This window comes from Sinohyriopsis cumingii, chromosome 16 (genome assembly GCF_028554795.1).
Source record: "Sinohyriopsis cumingii isolate HCF-2022 chromosome 16, ASM2855479v2, whole genome shotgun sequence".
NCBI lineage: Eukaryota > Metazoa > Mollusca > Bivalvia > Unionida > Unionidae > Sinohyriopsis > Sinohyriopsis cumingii.
In genome coordinates, this window is record NC_142976.1 from 97194816 (window position 1) to 97213893 (window position 19078).

Here is a 19078-nt window from a genome sequence, read left to right on the forward strand (position 1 = left end):
TTTCCATACTCTGTTGATGAAAAAATAACAATTCTTACTGTATGTCAGTTTCACAAATCATATCACCATCGGCACTGCCTGTCTGTCTGCTTATGTATGTATGTGATGGATGATGACCAATGGCCAAAGATCAACAATGGCCATATCGAAGAACTGATGGATAGATGGATGTATGTCACTAAAATTGCCAGGACCAGGCAACAAATGGAGGTTGCTTCAATTGTCTGCAAGTAGACTTTGTCCTACAACCAGCTGGTATCTAAAGTTGATCAGTTAATATTCCCCCACCAAAAAGACAACTGACCCACATCCACATTTCAATGATCCATCCATCACTGCTGTTTCCCATCAGCAACAACCCCCAAGTTACCTGATGTACAAAGCTGATGTGTACCTTAATGTAATAATATTTAGGTATCTTATAAACCTATCAAGAAACACAACATTCCTTTCTGGAAGCAGGCACATGTTTAATTCTCACAGGCAGACTTTTTCATAATGAAAGACTGAATGAATATTTGAAGACAAGAATCAGTACATACTACAACTTGCCTGGTCCTGTGGTAAATCTAGAATAGTGACCCTGACATGATTAATCCACATTCACTGTATCCTACACATCTCAAGTCTCATTGGCTCCCTATTGAATCATACACATCTCAAGTCTCATTGGCTCCCCCACTGAATCAAACACATCTCAATTCTCATTGGCTCCCCACTAAATCATACACATCTCAACTCTCATTGGCTCCCCATTGAATCATATACATCTCAACTCCCATTGGCTCCCCGTTGAATCATACGCATCTAACTCTAATTGGCTCCCATGTGAATCATACACACCTCAACTCTCATTGGCCGCCCCATTGTATCATACACATCTCAACTCATTGGCTCCCTGTTGAATCATACGCACCTAAACTCTAATTGGCTCTCAAGTGAATCGTACACATCTCAACTCTCATTGGCTCCCCATTGAATCATACACATCTCAACTCTCATTGGCTCCCCAACGAATCATACACATCTTAATTCTCGTTGGCTCCCCAGTGAATCAGACACATCTCAACTCTCATTGGCTCCCCATTGAATCATACACATCTCAAATCTCATTGGCTCCCCAATGAATCATACACATCTTAATTCTCGTTGGCTCCCCAATGAATCAGACACATCTCAACTCTCATTGGCTCCCCAATGAATCATACACATCTCAACTCTCATTGGCTGCCCACTGAATCAAAGAATAGAGCACCATTGCATAAAACCAAGTTCACCTTCAAAAAACAAAAAAAAAACATTGTTGTTGGGTTATACACCATTTTTCAGCACCCGATAGGCTATACATGGTGGCTAGTATTAATGGTGGAGGAAGAACCCAGGAAAACCCAGGAAAGAACCACCGACCCAGGAGAAGCTACTGGCAAGTAGTCTCACATACCCACATTGGCCATATCCGAGGCTCGAACCCACGCAGATAGGTGAGATGGCAGTGATCCGTAACAGAGTGCCTTAGACCACTAGGGGCCCCTAAAACACAACAGAAAACCAGGTATTTTCTGTGGGGCTCTGTGACTGGAATAGAACATCTTTCAATAGTCCCTTCCAACCATCTTTGCCAATTCTTTATACATAAAAAAACATCAAACGAAACTGTCATCACTAAAGCATTTAAATAACTGGATTGGTCTATGCTGGCCAAGGCCAGATGTATCAGATAGTCCACATCAATGATTAATAGCTTACATCATAGCGTAGGATGTAAAAACACATTCTGAATGCAAACTACTCTAAAATTCTGTTTATCTACAGATAACTGGCATCAAAATCTGGAATTTTGAAATATTCATTGTTGGCAAAGTTTTCTGGTAGTCATTTTAACTATCATTGCTTTAAGTATCAGAAACATATTGATGAAACACATATTACACCCATCAAAATCATACAACAAACTAAAGAGAATTTAAGGTTCTTTGAACAATATCTAACATACACAAGGTCTTTTTTAAATAGCCAATATAACCAGTGAGAAAACCTGAGGAAATTCTTTTTCTTTAAAATTATAACCCTATGCAAAATATGACACTGTAGAGAACTACCTACTGCACTGGTTTTAAAATTAGCGTAGGGTGGTCATTTTTTTTATTTTATATATATATATATATATATATATATATATATATATATATATATATATATATATATATATATATATATATAAAAGGTGATTTTTTTGTGTGAAATAATGTTTTTTTATTTACAATGAGGGTGAAAAGTGCTAGGGTCAGCAATGAGAAACAGGGATGGTCGGCCAACTGGAAACACAATTTTTGGTTTGGCCTAATTACCCCTGTACTCTGAATTACTTTTCTTCTTTCCAAACTAGAAAATCATTAATTAAATGACAAATTGTGTATTTGCATAAATTTAAGTCTTGTTTGTAATAATATCAACTTCAAAATAGATCTTCCTCACTATAAAGGTAACCTCAAAAATATATTATGCTACCGGCCGTCAAGCACTTCACTCAGCAATTTAACAGAGCAAGAGAAGCCCTTTCATTGTTTTAAAATGACCTTTTGCAACTATGGACATTGCAGACATCAACAGAGACACGGATAAACATCCACTTATATAAAGCTGTAATTGTATTTTGGGATTTTTTTCCTTCTGATGTAGCCAGGGTAAACTAGGTCAAGATCTGAGCGACATATGACAGTATTCAAGGAAACCTATGTGCATGCACTCAATGTGCAACAAAAATAACCGGGATGATTTAGTCTGACTTGGTCAAATTCTACAGAGGGGTTCTTGAAAATATCTTTTAAATCATCATTTTTTGTACATTTCAAAGGCCTTCATGCCAGGGTGATTTCCTTTAAGTCCAGCTGAAATTGGCTTACTGGTTTCTGAGAAGTTAAATTGCTGTGGGACACACAAAAATTTTCAAAGTTGTTTGATAGATCTCTATGAACCTTAAGCATTTTCATACTTTTCTATAAACTCAAACATACAAATTCCAGTTCAGAAGTTCTTTGAAAACCGCTGAGTTACTATTTTATTTCACAAAAGAATCCACTTCTGTAAACTCCAAGAAAAGCAGCCTGAATACTCCTTCAGGTTCCAAATGCTCTTCCTCACTCAGTCGCTTAGCAATTGCCCAAACAATCCCTGCTGAGGGAGGGAATGAATTTCTGACCACCAAAATATTTTTTAAAAAATTGGTAGTGGGCCCCGTAATTAAGTTTTGCCATGTTAGAATTTCTTGCTACACCCACCACTGTCCTGGCTACACAATTGTTAGGTTCAGAAGTTACAAACAGAAAGAAGCCTGCACAGGTGGACAGACAGACATGAATTATCAAAACCCTCCCCTCCCTGAGAAGAAGCCAACCAACGTACTTTTGACCTACTTAGTTATATGACTTATCATGAAGCAAGAATCAATTTTCAAGGTGACTATGACTGGCGTGATTTCTTTATCTGACTAGTTTTAGGTCCATGCTCAGTGGAAGCTAATTAAGCCAGGACTGGTTGAATTGGAAATCAATTGAATTAACATCCCCTAAGAAACTCTTCAATTAGGAAAACACTTTTAATGCCAGGCAACATGCAATATGGATGTTCATAACATGGAAAGAGATTAATTGTCCCTGTAAATTAATTATTAATGCAAATTCTTCATGGTCTCTAAAGATAATAAATATAAGGTAAAAGCATAAAGAAGAAAAGAAAATTGAGTTTATATGAGAAAAGCATCTTCTTATCAATTTCCTTTATTTTAAGTGGGTTTCTTTAAGTTATGGCACACTGTCAGGCATGATTAACAAGGTGCATTTTGTACAAAGAAAAAGATACATGTATTTATCAATAGCCTGAATGTCATGCTGATGAAGATGTATCAATGACGTCATTATAATGATGATGTTCACTGCAATCAATAACATAAGAGCTACGTCACTGCATGTCACATCAAAAACATAATTCTGAACTATTCCCCCCATCCCTGATTATGTCTGAAAAATACTAATTTTACAAAACACATTTCTAATAAATGAATGGAGGGGGGCCACCAGGCTGATGAATGGTCTAAAGTGCTTGCCTTTACTGATCACTGCCATCTCACTTCTGTCCGCATGGATTCGAGTCTCGGACATTGCCGATGTGGGTATGTGAGAAAGCTTGCCATGGATCGGTGGTTCTTAACAGGATTTTCATGTGTTCTTCCTATAACGGTTATATGGCTGTTATTTGTGGCATAATTCTGTGCTATCAAAGTCATTAACCACAGAACAAGAAAGGTAGATGGGTGTGGGTGGGGGTATCTTCTCAAACACTTTTAACAGCTGTCTCTTTGATGGAATATCCAGACTGGAGTGTCAAATTCAAAATGCCACCAGCAATGTATCAACCGGCAACCAGTTTAATCGCACAATGCATGAAGCAGAACACACAATAGCTGCAACTGAGATGGCATCTTCTTGGCAAACCAAGATGCAAGCAAAAACCAAGATGCAAGCAACAAAAGTGTGTTTTGTTTGCAAACCAAGATGCAAGTAACAGAGAAGTGGTGTTTTGTTTGTGAACCAAGATGAAAGCAGCAACAGAAGTGGCATCTTGTTGGCAAACCAAGATGCAAACAACATGAGAAGTGGTGTTTTGTTTGCAAACCAATATGTAAGCAATAGAAGAAGTGGTGTTTTGTTTGCAAACCAAGATGTAAGCAACAGGAGAAGTGTTGTTTTGTTTGCAAACCAAGATGCAAGTAACAGGAGAAGTGGTGTTTTGTTTGCAAACCAAGATGTAAGCAATAGGAGAAGTGGTGTCTTGTTGGCAAACCAACATGTAAGCAACAGGAGAAGTGGTGTTTTGTTTGCAAACCAAGATGTAAGCAACAGGAGAAGTGTTGTTTTGTTTGCAAACCAAGATGCAAGTAACAGGAGAAGTGGTGTTTTGTTTGCAAACCAAGATGTAAGCAATAGAAGTGTTGTTTTGTTTGCAAACCAAGATGCAAGTAACAGGAGAAGTGGTGTTTTGTTTGCAAACCAAGATGCAAACAACATGAGAAGTGGTGTTTTGTTTGCAAACCAATATGTAAGCAATAGGAGAAGTGGTGTTTTGTTTGCAAACCAAGATGTAAGCAACAGGAGAAGTGGTGTTTTGTTTGCAAACTAAGATGTAAGCAACAGGAGAAGTGGTGTTTTGTTTGCAAACCAAGATGTAAGCAACAGGAGAAGTGGTGTTTTGTTTGCAAACCAAGATGCAAGTAACAGGAGAAGTGGTGTTTTGTTTGCAAACCAAGATGTAAGCAACAGGAGAAGTGGTGTTTTGTTTGCAAACCAAGATGCAAGCAACAGGAGAAGTGGTGTTTTGTTTGCAAACCAAGATGTAAGCAACAGGAGAAGTGGTGTTTTGTTTGCAAACCAAGATGTAAGCAACAGGAGAAGAGGTGTTTTGTTTGCAAACCAAGATGTAAGCAACAGGAGAAGTGGTGTTTTGTTTGCAAACCAAGATGTAAGCAACAGGAGAAGAGGTGTTTTGTTTGCAAACCAAGATGCAAGCAACAGGAGAAGTGGTGTTTTGTTTGCAAACCAAGATGCAAGTAACAGGGAAGTGGTGTTTTGTTGGCAAACCAAGATGTAAGTAACAGGAGAAGTGGTGTTTTGTTGGCAAACCATGATGTAAGCAACAGGAGAAGTGGTGTTTTGTTTGCAAACCAAGATGTAAGCAACAGGAGAAGAGGTGTTTTGTTGGCAAACCATGATGTAAGCAACAGGAGAAGTGGTGTTTTGTTTGCAAACCAAGATGTAAGCAACAGGAGAAGAGGTGTTTTGTTTGCAAGCCAAGATGTAAGCAACAAGAGAAGTGGTGTTTTGTTTGCAAACCAAGATGCAAGCAACAGGAGAGTAAATGGGAACTTATGTTTCAGAGCAGTTTGAAAGAGTGATCCCGGAAAATAAATTCTCAAATATTATAATGTGAATGCATTTTGTACTAGATTTTAGGCAGTGCCATTTAAAATGAAATAAAATAATTACAATGTAAAAACGAACAAAAGGCACAATGGCATTGACAAAGTCATACATAACTGGTAATAGAACAATGGCATTGACAAAGTCATACAAATAACTGGTTCTAGAAAGATGGCATTGACAAAGTCATGCAAATAACTGGTTATAGAACAATGGCATTGACAAAGTCCTACAAAAAACTGGTTCTAGCTGTCTACAAAGATAGCTCGTATGTATTAATATAACGTCAAAGCATCATTTGATGCACATTGTTCAAAACTTGGTGAAAGTTTTTATTCAAGGAGTTGTACATATTTTTTTCTCTCATCTTTTTTATAAGAAAGAGAAATGCGAAATTACAGTAAAACTTTTCTAAATAGGCCACTCTGTACCTGACTTTCTGTAGAGTTAACAGACTACTCTGTACAGACCACTCTACTCTGTACAGAACAGAATACTCTGTACTCTGTACAGACCACTCTACTCTGTACAGAACAGACCACTCTGTACTCTGTAAAGGTGGCGCTCTACAGTTTCGTATTTTGCATAAGGTTAGGATTTTAAAGAAAAAGATATTCCCTGGCTTTCCTCACTGGTTATACTGGCTGTTTAAAAAAGACCTTGTATATCTTAGGTATAATTCAAAGAACCTTTAATTCCCTTTATTTTGGTGTATGAATGATGGGTGTAATATGGATTATAGAGTATACAGCTTGGTCTTACTCCAGATGTGCATCTTTCAAAAAAGTGCTAGCTCCACTTGGTCATTTTCAATTCCTGAACTTCAGAGGTAAATTGTATAAAAAAAAGAACCGATAACTTTTTTTACATTTTATATATTTGGTATTTCATTCATTGCACTTCTGAAGTTGGTATTGTCTAGTCTGGCAAAATTCATTTTCCCTATTTTAATAGCTGCTATGGATAGTGTACTTTAGACTAATTCAGGCTGATTTTTTTAGCACAAGGGAGCAGTCATTTTAGTTAGCAGTGTGTTTAAATCATGTACAATTTCCAAAGTACAATATCCAAAGAAATATCATCCACATTACATTAATGTAGCTTAGAGGTATGCCAACATTCTCTCTATTGCACATGTTTTAAATGCAAACAACTTCACCTTACATACGTCACTCTCTCAAAAGTACATAACAACTGGTGAGTGCCCCCAAAGAACAGACCACTCTGAACTCTGTGAAGAACAGGCTACTATGTACCCTGTAAAGAACAGACCACTCTGTACTTTGTACAGAAGAGACCACTCTGTACTCTGTAAAGAACAGACCACAATGTACCCTGTAAAGAACAGACCACTCTGTATTCTGTACAGAACAGACAACTCTGTACTCTGACTTCCTGTACAGACTTAGCACACAATCTGGTCCCAATAAGGCCATTCCAATACTAATCAAACCTTGGTATACTAGTCAGCACAATTTCTTGACCACAAGATTTTTTGGAAGTTGTATGAAACCAATCTCTGACCTCCAAGAAACAGGGACAGGAGGTTGATTTCATTTGACTTACAGAAGGTCACAATCACTACTTTAATGACTGAATACTAAACATCTGCCATCTTTGCTAGCCAAGGTTCCAATATAATAATCTTATTTACACCATGGCGTTTCGAACAGATATTTTGTGCATCAGGTCTGTGAATTTAATTGGATGTGGCAGCAAGTCATCACCTCAAATCAAAATTAAGTTGTTCAAATTTGAACACAGTTCCTACATGATGACTGAGATATGGGGAGCACATAACTTGAATGGAATGCTAAATAAGCAATTTTCCACTGCCAGTCCATGTTTGTTCAAATATATTTAACTCTAATACACCTGTAATGGCTTCTCTCTGGTACGTAATCATACTTTCAATGTTAAACTTACAAAATGTCCTGTTTAAATCAACTGCCTCCACTATTTTCGGCCATGTACAATGCACCACTGTTAAACGCTAATGATTAGTTGGCATTACATACTAAGGGAGGCAACTCATGAAATCCAACTGATGTCACTAGGAAAAAGCGCTAAAATATCTGTTCAATCCGCCAAGGTGTAGATGATGTCATCATTGGAACCTTGGCTAGTGACGATGCACTACTGCATCCTGTCTAAAGACATGTAATATGTATTTTTACTCTTTTTATGCACCAAGGGCTTGGCATAAACAACTATAGATTCTAAATTCCAAACCATGAATAGCACATTACACCCCCACCCCCATTTACTATCCCTCTGTGTAGGCAATAGTACAGAATATCTGACTTTGAAGATTTATTGATCACCAGGTTTCAATGACCTTGACCTTTTGTCAAAGCATGCTGTCTTCAACTAAACTTAACTTGCAAAATCTATTACAGTGTATTTTCTTAAGACTTGTAATGACCCTGACCTCTGGATTTCAGACCTCAAAATCTAAAGGCTTTTTCATTGCTTTAAGTGCAAGTCAACCAAAAAAAGCTTGGTCAGGTAACTTACTCTGGACAAAAAGTTATTCGGTAAAACCCATTTTTTTTAAGTCACAATGACACTGGCCTTTGACCTCTTTACTAAAAAATCAATAAGCCTCTTCCACAGCTTAAGTGAACCATAGCAAATTCTGGTCAAGGTAATTAAATTATTACGCACAAAACATCTGTCTTCTTTTAAAGTGACCAAAACCTTTTGACCCTAAAATTAATAGGATTCTTTCTTGCCAAACCTGCAAGTCAATACCCTTGACCTTGATCTCTGAACTGCAAAACTGACACTGTTCTTCCTTACTCCAAATGCAACCCATCCACATTGTTTGGTAATTGTAAACTGTTGACAACTCAAGTTATTATGCAGAAACTTTACTTCTCAGTCATGGTGACGTTGACATTTGAAATTTTAATCCTGAAATTTTTAAGTTTCGTCCTTATTCTAAGTACATGACATCCATAAAGCTTGGTAACAGTAGGTAGTGGAGAATTCTAGTTAATTCATATAAAATAATTTTTCTTTTTTCTGTTAGTGACCATGACTTTTTGTCCCCAAAGTTGATAAGGCTCTTCCTTACAGCAAATAAAAGCTATCCACAAATGAAATCTGTAACAGACAGAAGGCAGGACAACATAACAACATAATAACTCTTGCCTCATGGCCAGTACACTTAAGGAGCTCAAAACAAAGTCTGCCTGTATGGGATACGTTGTCTGCTAATATTACCATTATCTCCGTTAGCCTATCTAAAAACCGATATTTCAGCTCTATTGGCCTAATTATATTTAATGCTGGTATTACAAAGCATGAACTATTTTCATGATCCTGCATTTGCAATCCACATCTGCAGATTTCTTGCAGAGTTGGAAACCCATACATAAATGATTTATGCAAAATTTCTCAACTGGAGAAATATTTTTTTCTCCAGTCTGCTGAAGTATCAATTAAAATTACCAGCTATACAGTGCTGTAAATATTAAAATAACTATTTCTTTTTAAAGACAGATAGGAATGTACAAAATTAGACAAGACAAGACCTACCTTGGGATCCTATAGTCAGTGAGCCATACTGGACGTGGGGCCTGTAGCAGGGTTTCTCATGCTTTGCGTGACAATAGGGTAGGACACCAAGGATCCACTTGGGGCCACGAGATTCTGTGGGATGCTCTGTGAGTGGCTGACGGGTGGCTGCAGTGTGACTGGTGGCTGAAGTGACACCGTCTGGGAAAGAGACACAGGAACTATATTTGAAGGGTTCATTGACACTCCTGCTGCCATGCTGCATTGCGCCTGTGGAGCGAGCTCCCGAACAATGCGCTGTTGTATAGCTGCTTGCTGAGATACCAATTCACTGTTCAGCGCGATTTGCTGGGCGAGACTTGCATTCAGGTGGTTTAAAGGTCCCGATTGCATGCTGGGAGGATTCTGCAATGAGTGCATAGCGTTTGATTTACAAACCCGATATCTGGCATTTTGTTCAAGCAGAACTTCATTTGTGGCAGTTAAGTCTGCCACCTGTTTCTTTAGTTCTTCAACTTTTCGACGTAACATCAAGTTTTCATCCTCTAAAAGTTGATAACTTAGCGGCAATGAACTGGAATATCGAGTTTCAAAATCCCTATCTATTCTCCGCCTCTTAATTCCATGGTCATGATCATAGTCATACCTATCAAAACGGTCAAATCCATCCCTGAATGAATCAAATTTTCCAACTCTACTATCAGATTTCCGCATTTGGAATTCATAGTCAGATGCCGACACATGCCTGAATTTACATTTGCCCCCTCGTCTGCAATCCCCCTTTAAGTAGTCTTTACAAACAGGGATATCTCCCTTAAGAATGGGTAGTTCACTAGGGGTCACACCAACCCCCATGGCTGCAGCCTGCTGTAATCGTACAGGAAGTTGACCTGCCTGTTTGTAATATTCCTCCTCTTCCCTAGTGCAGTGTAAAAATTTACAGTTTGCTCGTCGGCACCCTGTATTCTGAAAATCATGGCAAAATGTGTACTCATGACGCCTGCCTAGCTCTTTCGCTTCATTAGTATTTGGGTGGCGATATCGACAGCGCTTTCCACGCTTGCAAACATTTCGAAGAAAGTCTCTACATATGTCATCTGACTTTCCATTTTCTATTTCATATTTTGCATCTTCGCTTCCGCTTTCGCTGTTGTCAGACATTTTCTCGTTAAAAAGCAGCATACACAAAATTTAATCCGCTTTTAATCCAAATTGCTCTTTTAACAAAAAATTTTGCAAGGAAATAAAAACACCCCAAAAAAGTTTACATTAGCTCAGATAATGGCCACAAATTATGATACAAGGAATGTAACTCCTGTGAATGAATAGTCATGGGAGATAACCGCTGATGAACTATATTCTGGTCCAGACACTACATATGGGTTTCACCAAGGAATATCTCCTGTTATTCATATTTGATCCCAAATCTGGAAGAGAAACAAATGAATATCATGAACTCTAAATAGTCTATAACTTCTAAAGGTAATGAAGAAAGATTGCAGCCCCCAAATTTGCTATGACATAGTAATTTAATTTCTCGCTTCAAACAATGTCTCAATTTATGTCATTATGGCTGATCTTATATCAACTGCTGCCTGGCTTTCCTCAAGGTCATCATTGAATTTATGTATCTGATGACTGGGAGTACTGTTTATTGCATGTTTTATGCCCACATATTCTTTAATAATCCTCTATGTGGGTACTACCAAAAGCTGGTCGACTCTGGAGATTATCAATCAATGGAGTCTGAATAATCTGGGCATTTGGAACATATATGCAGTACTAACTTGCTATGCAAAATCCACTATTTTCTTTTCAGACCTGGCAAGACTTTGACATATGACCTTCAGACCATAGAATCTACAAATTTCCTCATTACCCCAAGTGTAATCAATCCAAAGTTTGATCAAAGAGATTACTCAAGAAAAAAAAGTTATTCAGCAAAACTCTTTCTCCTTGGACCATAATGACCTTGAACTCTGACCTCAAAATCAATATGCCCAGTGGCATAGGAAGACATTCTGGGACCCCAGCAAAACTTCATTCTAGGGCCATCTCCACACAAAAAATAATCATTTGATGGAAATTTTGGGCCACCATTGGACTTGGGCCACCCCCAGTTGTGGGGGTTGCCACACCACTGAATAGGCCTCTTCCATGCTTAAGTGCATGAATCCACAAACCTTGGAACTTTGTCTAGAACTAGTTATTATGCATAAAAACATTTTCCTTCCTTCAATCACTTCAACCTACACTTTTGACTCAAAATGAATAGGCAAACAACATGCAAGGCAAAATCAAATTTTAGTTAAGGTACATGGTCAAAAACTATAGCATAGGTGTACTGGTTTGATGCCATGCTGTAGCATAGGTGTACTGGTCTGGTCCCATGCTATAGCATAGGTGTACTGGTTTGGTCCCATGCTATAGCATAGGTGTATTGGTTTGATGCCATGCTGTAGCATAGGTGTACTGGTTTGATGCCATGCTGTAGCGTAGGTGTACTGGTTTGGTCCCATGCTATAGCATAGGTGTACTGGTTTGGTCCCATGCTATAGATGGCACAGGAACACATGTAGTGCCAAGGAAATGGGACTAAAGTGCCTTGCTGAGGAGCAGGCCAGTTTTGTCATGAGTGCAGTTCCCATAGGATGTTATTGTCCCCTCTGTCCCATATGATGTTGTTGTCCCCTCTGTCCCATATAACATTGATTTTTTATAGGATGTTATTGTCCCCTCTGTCCCATAGGATGGTGTCCCCTGTCCCATAGGATGTTGTTTCCTTTCTGTCCCATAGGATGCTATTGTCCCCTTTGTCAGTCAGTTGGAACCAAAAGGATAACTTTATCTTATTTATGTACTTTTAGTCAATAACTGGATGGCAGATACATGGGACTTTATGTTTAGCCAGAGTTCTTTAGAGTGTCTTTCAGATTGGAAGTCCACTTTCCAATTTTGAAAACTAGGAGTCCTGGGCCAGAAAATACAGGTAGTTGAACCATAGAGTCACACTACAGAGATCTTGGCTTAGTGATACATTATCTACTAAAGCAATGTAACCCCCACAACTGGGGGTGGCCACACCACTGAATAGGCCTCTTCCATGCTTAAGTGCATGAATCCACAAACCTTGGAACTTTGTCTAGAACTAGTTATTATGCACAAAAACATTTTCCTTCCTTCTATCACTTCAACCTACACTTTTGACTCAAAATGAATAGGCAAACAACATGCAAGGCAAAATCAAATTTGAGTTAAGGTACATGGTCAAAAACTGAAATCTGTTTTCAGAAACCATTTTTCTTCTTTCTATCATTGGTACCCCAGGTGCAAGCCATCCACAAGGTTTGGTCCAAGTCTGCAATGTACAACTAGTGTTGTTATGCAGAAATCATAGTTCTTTTAGTCACAGTGACCATTATCTCTGACCACCAAATAGAGAGATTTTTTTCTTCTTAAGAGCAAGTTTTCCAAGATGTTTGGTCAATTTAGATATTTGGGAACTCTATTATCATGCAGAAATGAAACTGGCAACAGACATGTGAAAGGCCAGCACCATAACATGACACACTCTGCCTTATGGCAACAGACAGATGGTAAGCCAACACTGCAACACAACAATATGGAAAACCAACATCGTAACATAACAATATGGAAAACCAACATCGTAACATGACATGCTCTGCTCTGCCTTGTTGCAGATGTTATAAAAAAGGGCATGGCTAATGGTAAGTGGTCATATGCACACTGACCAATGACATGTTCTGACAGAATTAGTAAATCAAGGCCTGGTCTTGTTTGCACATGAAAATGGTTAGGAGGAAAGAGAGGCGGCAGCCTCCCATCTGTTACATTGCTTTAGTAGATAATGTATCACTAAGCCAAGATCTCTGTAGTGTGACTCTATGGTTCAACTACCTGTATTTTCTGGCCCAGGACTCCTAGTTTTCAAAATTGGAAAGTGGACTTCCAATCTGAAAGACACTCTAAAGAACTCTGGCTAAACATGAAGTCCCGTGTATCTGCCATCCAGTTATTGACTAAAAGTACATAAATAAGATGAAGTTATCCTTTTGGTTCCAACTGACTGACAAAGGGGACAATAGCGTCCTATGGGACAGAAAGGAAACAACATCCTATGGGACAGAGGGGACACCATCCTATGGGACAGAGGGGACAATAACATCCTATAAAAAATCAATGTTATATGGGACAGAGGGGACAACAACATCATATGGGACAGAGGGGACAAAAACATCCCATGGGAACTGCACTCATGACAAAACTGGCCTGCTCCTCAGCAAGGCACTTTAGTCCCATTTCCTTGGCACTACATGTGTTCCTGTGCCATCTATAGCATGGGACCAAACCAGTACACCTATGCTATAGCATGGGACCAAACCAGTACACCTACGCTACAGCATGGCATCAAACCAGTACACCTATGCTATAGCATGGGACCAAACCAGTACACCTATGCTACAGCATGGCATCAAACCAATACACCTATGCTATAGCATGGGACCAAACCAGTACACCTATGCAACAGCATGGCATCAAACCAACACATCTATGCTATAGCATGGGACCAAACCAATACATCTATGCTATAGCATGGGACCAAACCAATACACCTATGCTATAGCATGGGGATACTAATGCCAGTCAAATAACAGATGCAAGTCAGCTGATGGTATTGTAGCCTATACATATAAAGAGCCGTAACAATATATTAATACATATAATACATATAATAGGGAATAACAATATATTAATACGTATAAAGGGGTGTAACAATTCATCAATACATATAATAGGGAATAACAATATATTAATACGTATAAAGGGGTGTAACAATTCATTAATACATATAAAGGGGTGTAACAATTCATTAATACATATAATAGGGAATAACAATATATTAATACGTATAAAGGGGTGTAACAATTCATTAATACATATAAAGGGGTGTAACAATTCATTAATACATATAATAGGGAATAACAATATATTAATACATATAAAGGGGTGTAACAATTCATTAATACATATAATAGGGAATAACAATATATTAATACATATAAAGGGGTGTAACAATTCATTAATACATATAAAGGGGTGTAACAATTCATTAATACATATAAAGGGGTGTAACAATTCATTAATACATATAAATGAGTGCAACGGTTCATTAATACACAAATAATTATGACATTATGGCTATGATATGAGATCAATGTGTTTGTGCAAGTATTGCGGTATGGGACAATCAGAACTTTAAAAAGTACATTTCCTAAAGTATGTTTCATTTTTAATCGTCTCACTAAGAATTCCATGTTGCCAGCATGCACTGTCTATCCCCAGCCAACATGCTTATTTCCACTGAAACTGAATGCACACACACTAAATTAAACTAGTTGGCAAGTACTAAGTACCAGGGATTTCATGTCCCAGGGATCAAATTTCAAAGTATTCATGCCCCATTAAGTTAGTTATAGAAATCTGGAATGTATATGAACAATTCCATTTCTGTGCTTCATGAATTTATAATGAATTCCAATGCAGTTAGTTTTATGTGAAAAGCAAATCTTGTTCTGTTGGAGATAAAAAAAATCTTATATCCAATGCAAAGCCCTGTTATGTGATGTACAGTACAGTACAGTTTGCAAGGCAATGAAAGGTGATGGCGTCAGAGAATAAAAATTGTATTTGAATAGAAGATGAATCTGATATTCAGCACTTTTAATAGTTCTAGCTCTGTGACAACCTAAATGCCATTATTATAATTCTAAGAAATGAATTTGTTTTAGATAACAAAAAAGCAAGTTGATTTTTTTCTAAGTGTAAGAATAGTCAATGCTGAATTTTAACTTGCAGTTTAAAACATTACTATATTTATGTTGTGTCTTGTATATCATGATATGCATGTTATCATGATTAACACAATTTCATTACAGCCTAAAACATCACTGAATAAGGACCTGCACCATATCAATACAGCCTAAAACATCATTGAATAAGGACCTGCACCATATAAATACAGCCTAAACATCATTGAATAAGGACCTGCACCATATAAATACAGCCTAAAACTTCTTTGTTTCATAACCGGTACCATATAAATACAGCCTAAAACATCACTGAATAAGGACCTGCACCATATCATTACAGCTTAAAACATCATTATACAAGGACCTGCACCATATCATTACAGCCTAAAACATCATTGAATAAGGACCTGCACCATAACAATACAGCCTAAAACATCATTGAATAAGGACCTGCACCATATCAATACAGCCTCAAACATAACTGAACAATGATCCAAACTTTATCATTACAGCCTAAGACATCATTGCATTATAACCAGCACTGTTTAATTGTACAAGGCACATAACCATCATAATTTACATGTTAATGAAGAGTGGTAATAATAAAGGCTAAAATTCTCATATAGATCAACTAAGCTCAACATCAATCAATTTTAGTTTTGTGTTTTAGCTGAACAAACATCATAACTTTCCACACAATGGAAAGCTTGATGTTTAGGCATCTCCTATGTTGATAGTCGGCAAATTTCTTTCATTTTGCGACAGCAGTACACGCCAGTTAATCATTAAAACCCTGAAACTGGCTTGTGATAAGAGGGAATTTTGACTGGTAACTATACCAGTACATTGATGTGTTATTGCCTTTTATTCGTTAATATTAGCATGATTACTGTAGTTTTGTAAAACAGGGTGTAAGGCATACCTATGAACTTTTCAAAAGCCAGGAAGGGAGACTGAATGAAAAAATGAGAATGGGACCTAAAATCGGGAGGTTTTTCGTGGCATTTTTAAAGCCTTGTTTTCACTAAATACTGATCGATCTTCCTGGTCCAATGTGTGAAATTTGCAAAAAGACTAGCCGTTTCTCCCTGTGACTTGCCCTATTTTCCCTCAGGACGTGCCATGTTTTCATATTCTGGTCAGCTGTTGTCAAACTATAAATAGCTAAAAATTAGTCTTAAATAAACAAGCAAGAAAGCCAACGTGACTAAAATGAAAGCTGACAGGTATGGTGTAAGGTCACTTACATCAAAGCAAACTACAACTCAGCTTTTACGGTATTAGCATTTAACTGTATTGTTTGTTCCTTGTGTTGTCATACTGGGATTACATTTTAATTTCAATTTCAGAGCTGAGTAAAAGCATATTTACTGGTGCACTGATATAAAATGTCCAATACAATAATGCATAAGCAAACAATAATCGAGTTAAAAGGAAGAGGTAATGTTACAGCAACTCGCGATTGCTAAATTCTTGTCATCGTTCAATCAAATTATACACAAATCTAAATTAGGCAGAAGTAACAAGAAAACAGAAAATTAAATAAATTACTTTTCAAGCAAGTTTATACTATTTCTTTTTAATAATCATGCACGCCAACCTGTGTAATTTAAAAAAAATAAAACTTTGCCTAAATAAATGCATTTAGAACTAATATCTTGTGCATCTTGAGATGACTCCAAGTTGTAGGTCGGCTTATACACAGGTCATGTACATTTTAGTGTTTATATCTGTTCAGCTTGGGGGTCAGCTTATATGCGAACGAGCTTATACATGAATAGATACGATAAGCGGTAATAATGAGTAAAGTGGTAATGAGTTAAGCGGTAATGAGTTAAGCAGTAAGGTGGCACTCTACAGTTTCGTATTTTGCATAGGGTTAGGATTTTAAAGAAAAAGAATTTCCCCCGCTTTCCTCACTGGTTATACTGGCTATTTAAAAAAGACCTTGTATATCTTAGGTATAATTCAAATAACCTTTAATTCTCTTTATTTTGGTATATGATTGATGGGTGTAATATGGGTTATAGAGTATACAGCTTGGCCTTACTCCAGAAGTGCACCTTTCAAAAAAGTGCTAGCTCTACTTGGTCATTTTCACTTCCTGAACTTCAGAGGTAAATTGCATTAAAAAAAGAACCAATAACTTTTTTTTACATTTTATATATTTGGTAATTCATTCATTGCACTTTCAGAAACTGGTAGTCTAGTCTGGCAAAATTCATTTTCCCTATTTTAATAGCTGCTATGGATAGTGTACTTTAGCCTAATTCAGGCTGATTTTTTAGCACAAGGGAGCAGTCATTTTAGTTAGCAGTGTGTTTAAATCATGTACAATTTCCAAAAGTACAATATCCAAAGAAATATCATCCACATTACATTAATGTAGCTTAGAGGTATGCCAACATTCTCTCCATTGTGCATGTTTTAAATGCAAACAACTTCACCTTAAATACATCACTCTCTCAAAAGTACATAATAACTGGTGAGTGCCCCCTAAAGAGTTAAGTGGTAATAAGTTAAGTGGTAATAAGTTCAGTGGTAACGAGTTAAGTGGTAATGAGTAAAAACAAATGGTAATGAGTAAAGTGGTAATGAGTTAAGTGGTAATGAGTCTAAGCGGTAATGAGATGTTAAACATTTACAGAGCAAATCACAATTTTCTAAATGAGCTGCTTCCTGGACTAAGGCTCGCCCAGATCACAAAACTTACACCCTGCTTGAGGATTTTTTAATAAAGAAGAATGTATGTGTACTTGATGAGGATTGTGGGAATTTTGCATACAATATGGCATAATTACTATCAACATTATTTTGTTTATCATTTAGAATACAATTATTATTATTATTATTGCTTCTACATAGAATATGGTATAATTATCATCACTGTTGTCTTTTTACATCAAAAACTGTAATTATTATCATTAATGTTTGTACATAGAATATGGTATAATTATCACCATTATTGTTTTAACATTGAATATGGTATCATTATTATCATCATTATTGTCATTACATAGAATATGGTATAATTATTATCATTATTTGTACACAGAACATGGTATAATTATCATCATCATTGTTTTAACATTAAATATATCATTACTGTATTACCATCAGTGTTATTTTTATATAGAACAAGGTATAATGATCATTATTACTGTTTTTACATAGAATACATTATAAATTATTATCATTATTGTTCTAATATAGAATATGGTATCATTATTATCATTGTTTTTACATCAATTATGGTATAATTATCATCATTACTGTTTTAACATTGAATATGGTCTCATTATCATCATTATTGTTGTTACAATAGAATATGGTATAATTATTATCATCATTTATACACAGAATATGGTACAATTATCATCATTATTATTGTTGTTTTATTGAATATGGTATTATTATTATCATTATTATTGTTAATACATAAGATATGATAAAATTATCATTACTGTTGTTTTACACAAAATATGGTATAATTATCATCATTATTGGTTTATTATTGAATATGGTATAATTATCATCATTATTGTTACATAGAATATGGTATAATTATCATTACTATTGTTTTTACACAAAATATGGTATAATTATCATCATTATTAGTTTATTATTGAATATGGTATAATTATGGCCATTATTGTTGTTACATAGAATATGGTATAATTATCATTACTATTGTTTTAAAATAGAATATGGTATCATTATTATCGTCATTATTGTTTTTACATAAAATATGGT

At 36.5% G+C, this 19078-nt stretch overlaps 1 protein-coding gene across 3 annotated transcripts in view; it reads right to left on the bottom strand.

The window, feature by feature from the left end:
* Nucleotides 1–19078, bottom strand: part of LOC149781030 (zinc finger CCCH domain-containing protein 10-like) — a 78883-nt gene that overhangs the window by 21441 nt on the left and 38364 nt on the right. For all 3 annotated transcript variants that reach the window (XM_089938162.1, XM_089938164.1, XM_089938163.1), the window contains exon 2: nucleotides 9516–10921. In XM_089938162.1, coding sequence (XP_089794288.1) covers nucleotides 9531–10676 — 1146 coding nt within the window. In that variant the 5' untranslated portion in view covers nucleotides 10677–10921 and the 3' untranslated portion in view covers nucleotides 9516–9530. The remainder of the gene's footprint in view (nucleotides 1–9515; nucleotides 10922–19078) is intronic.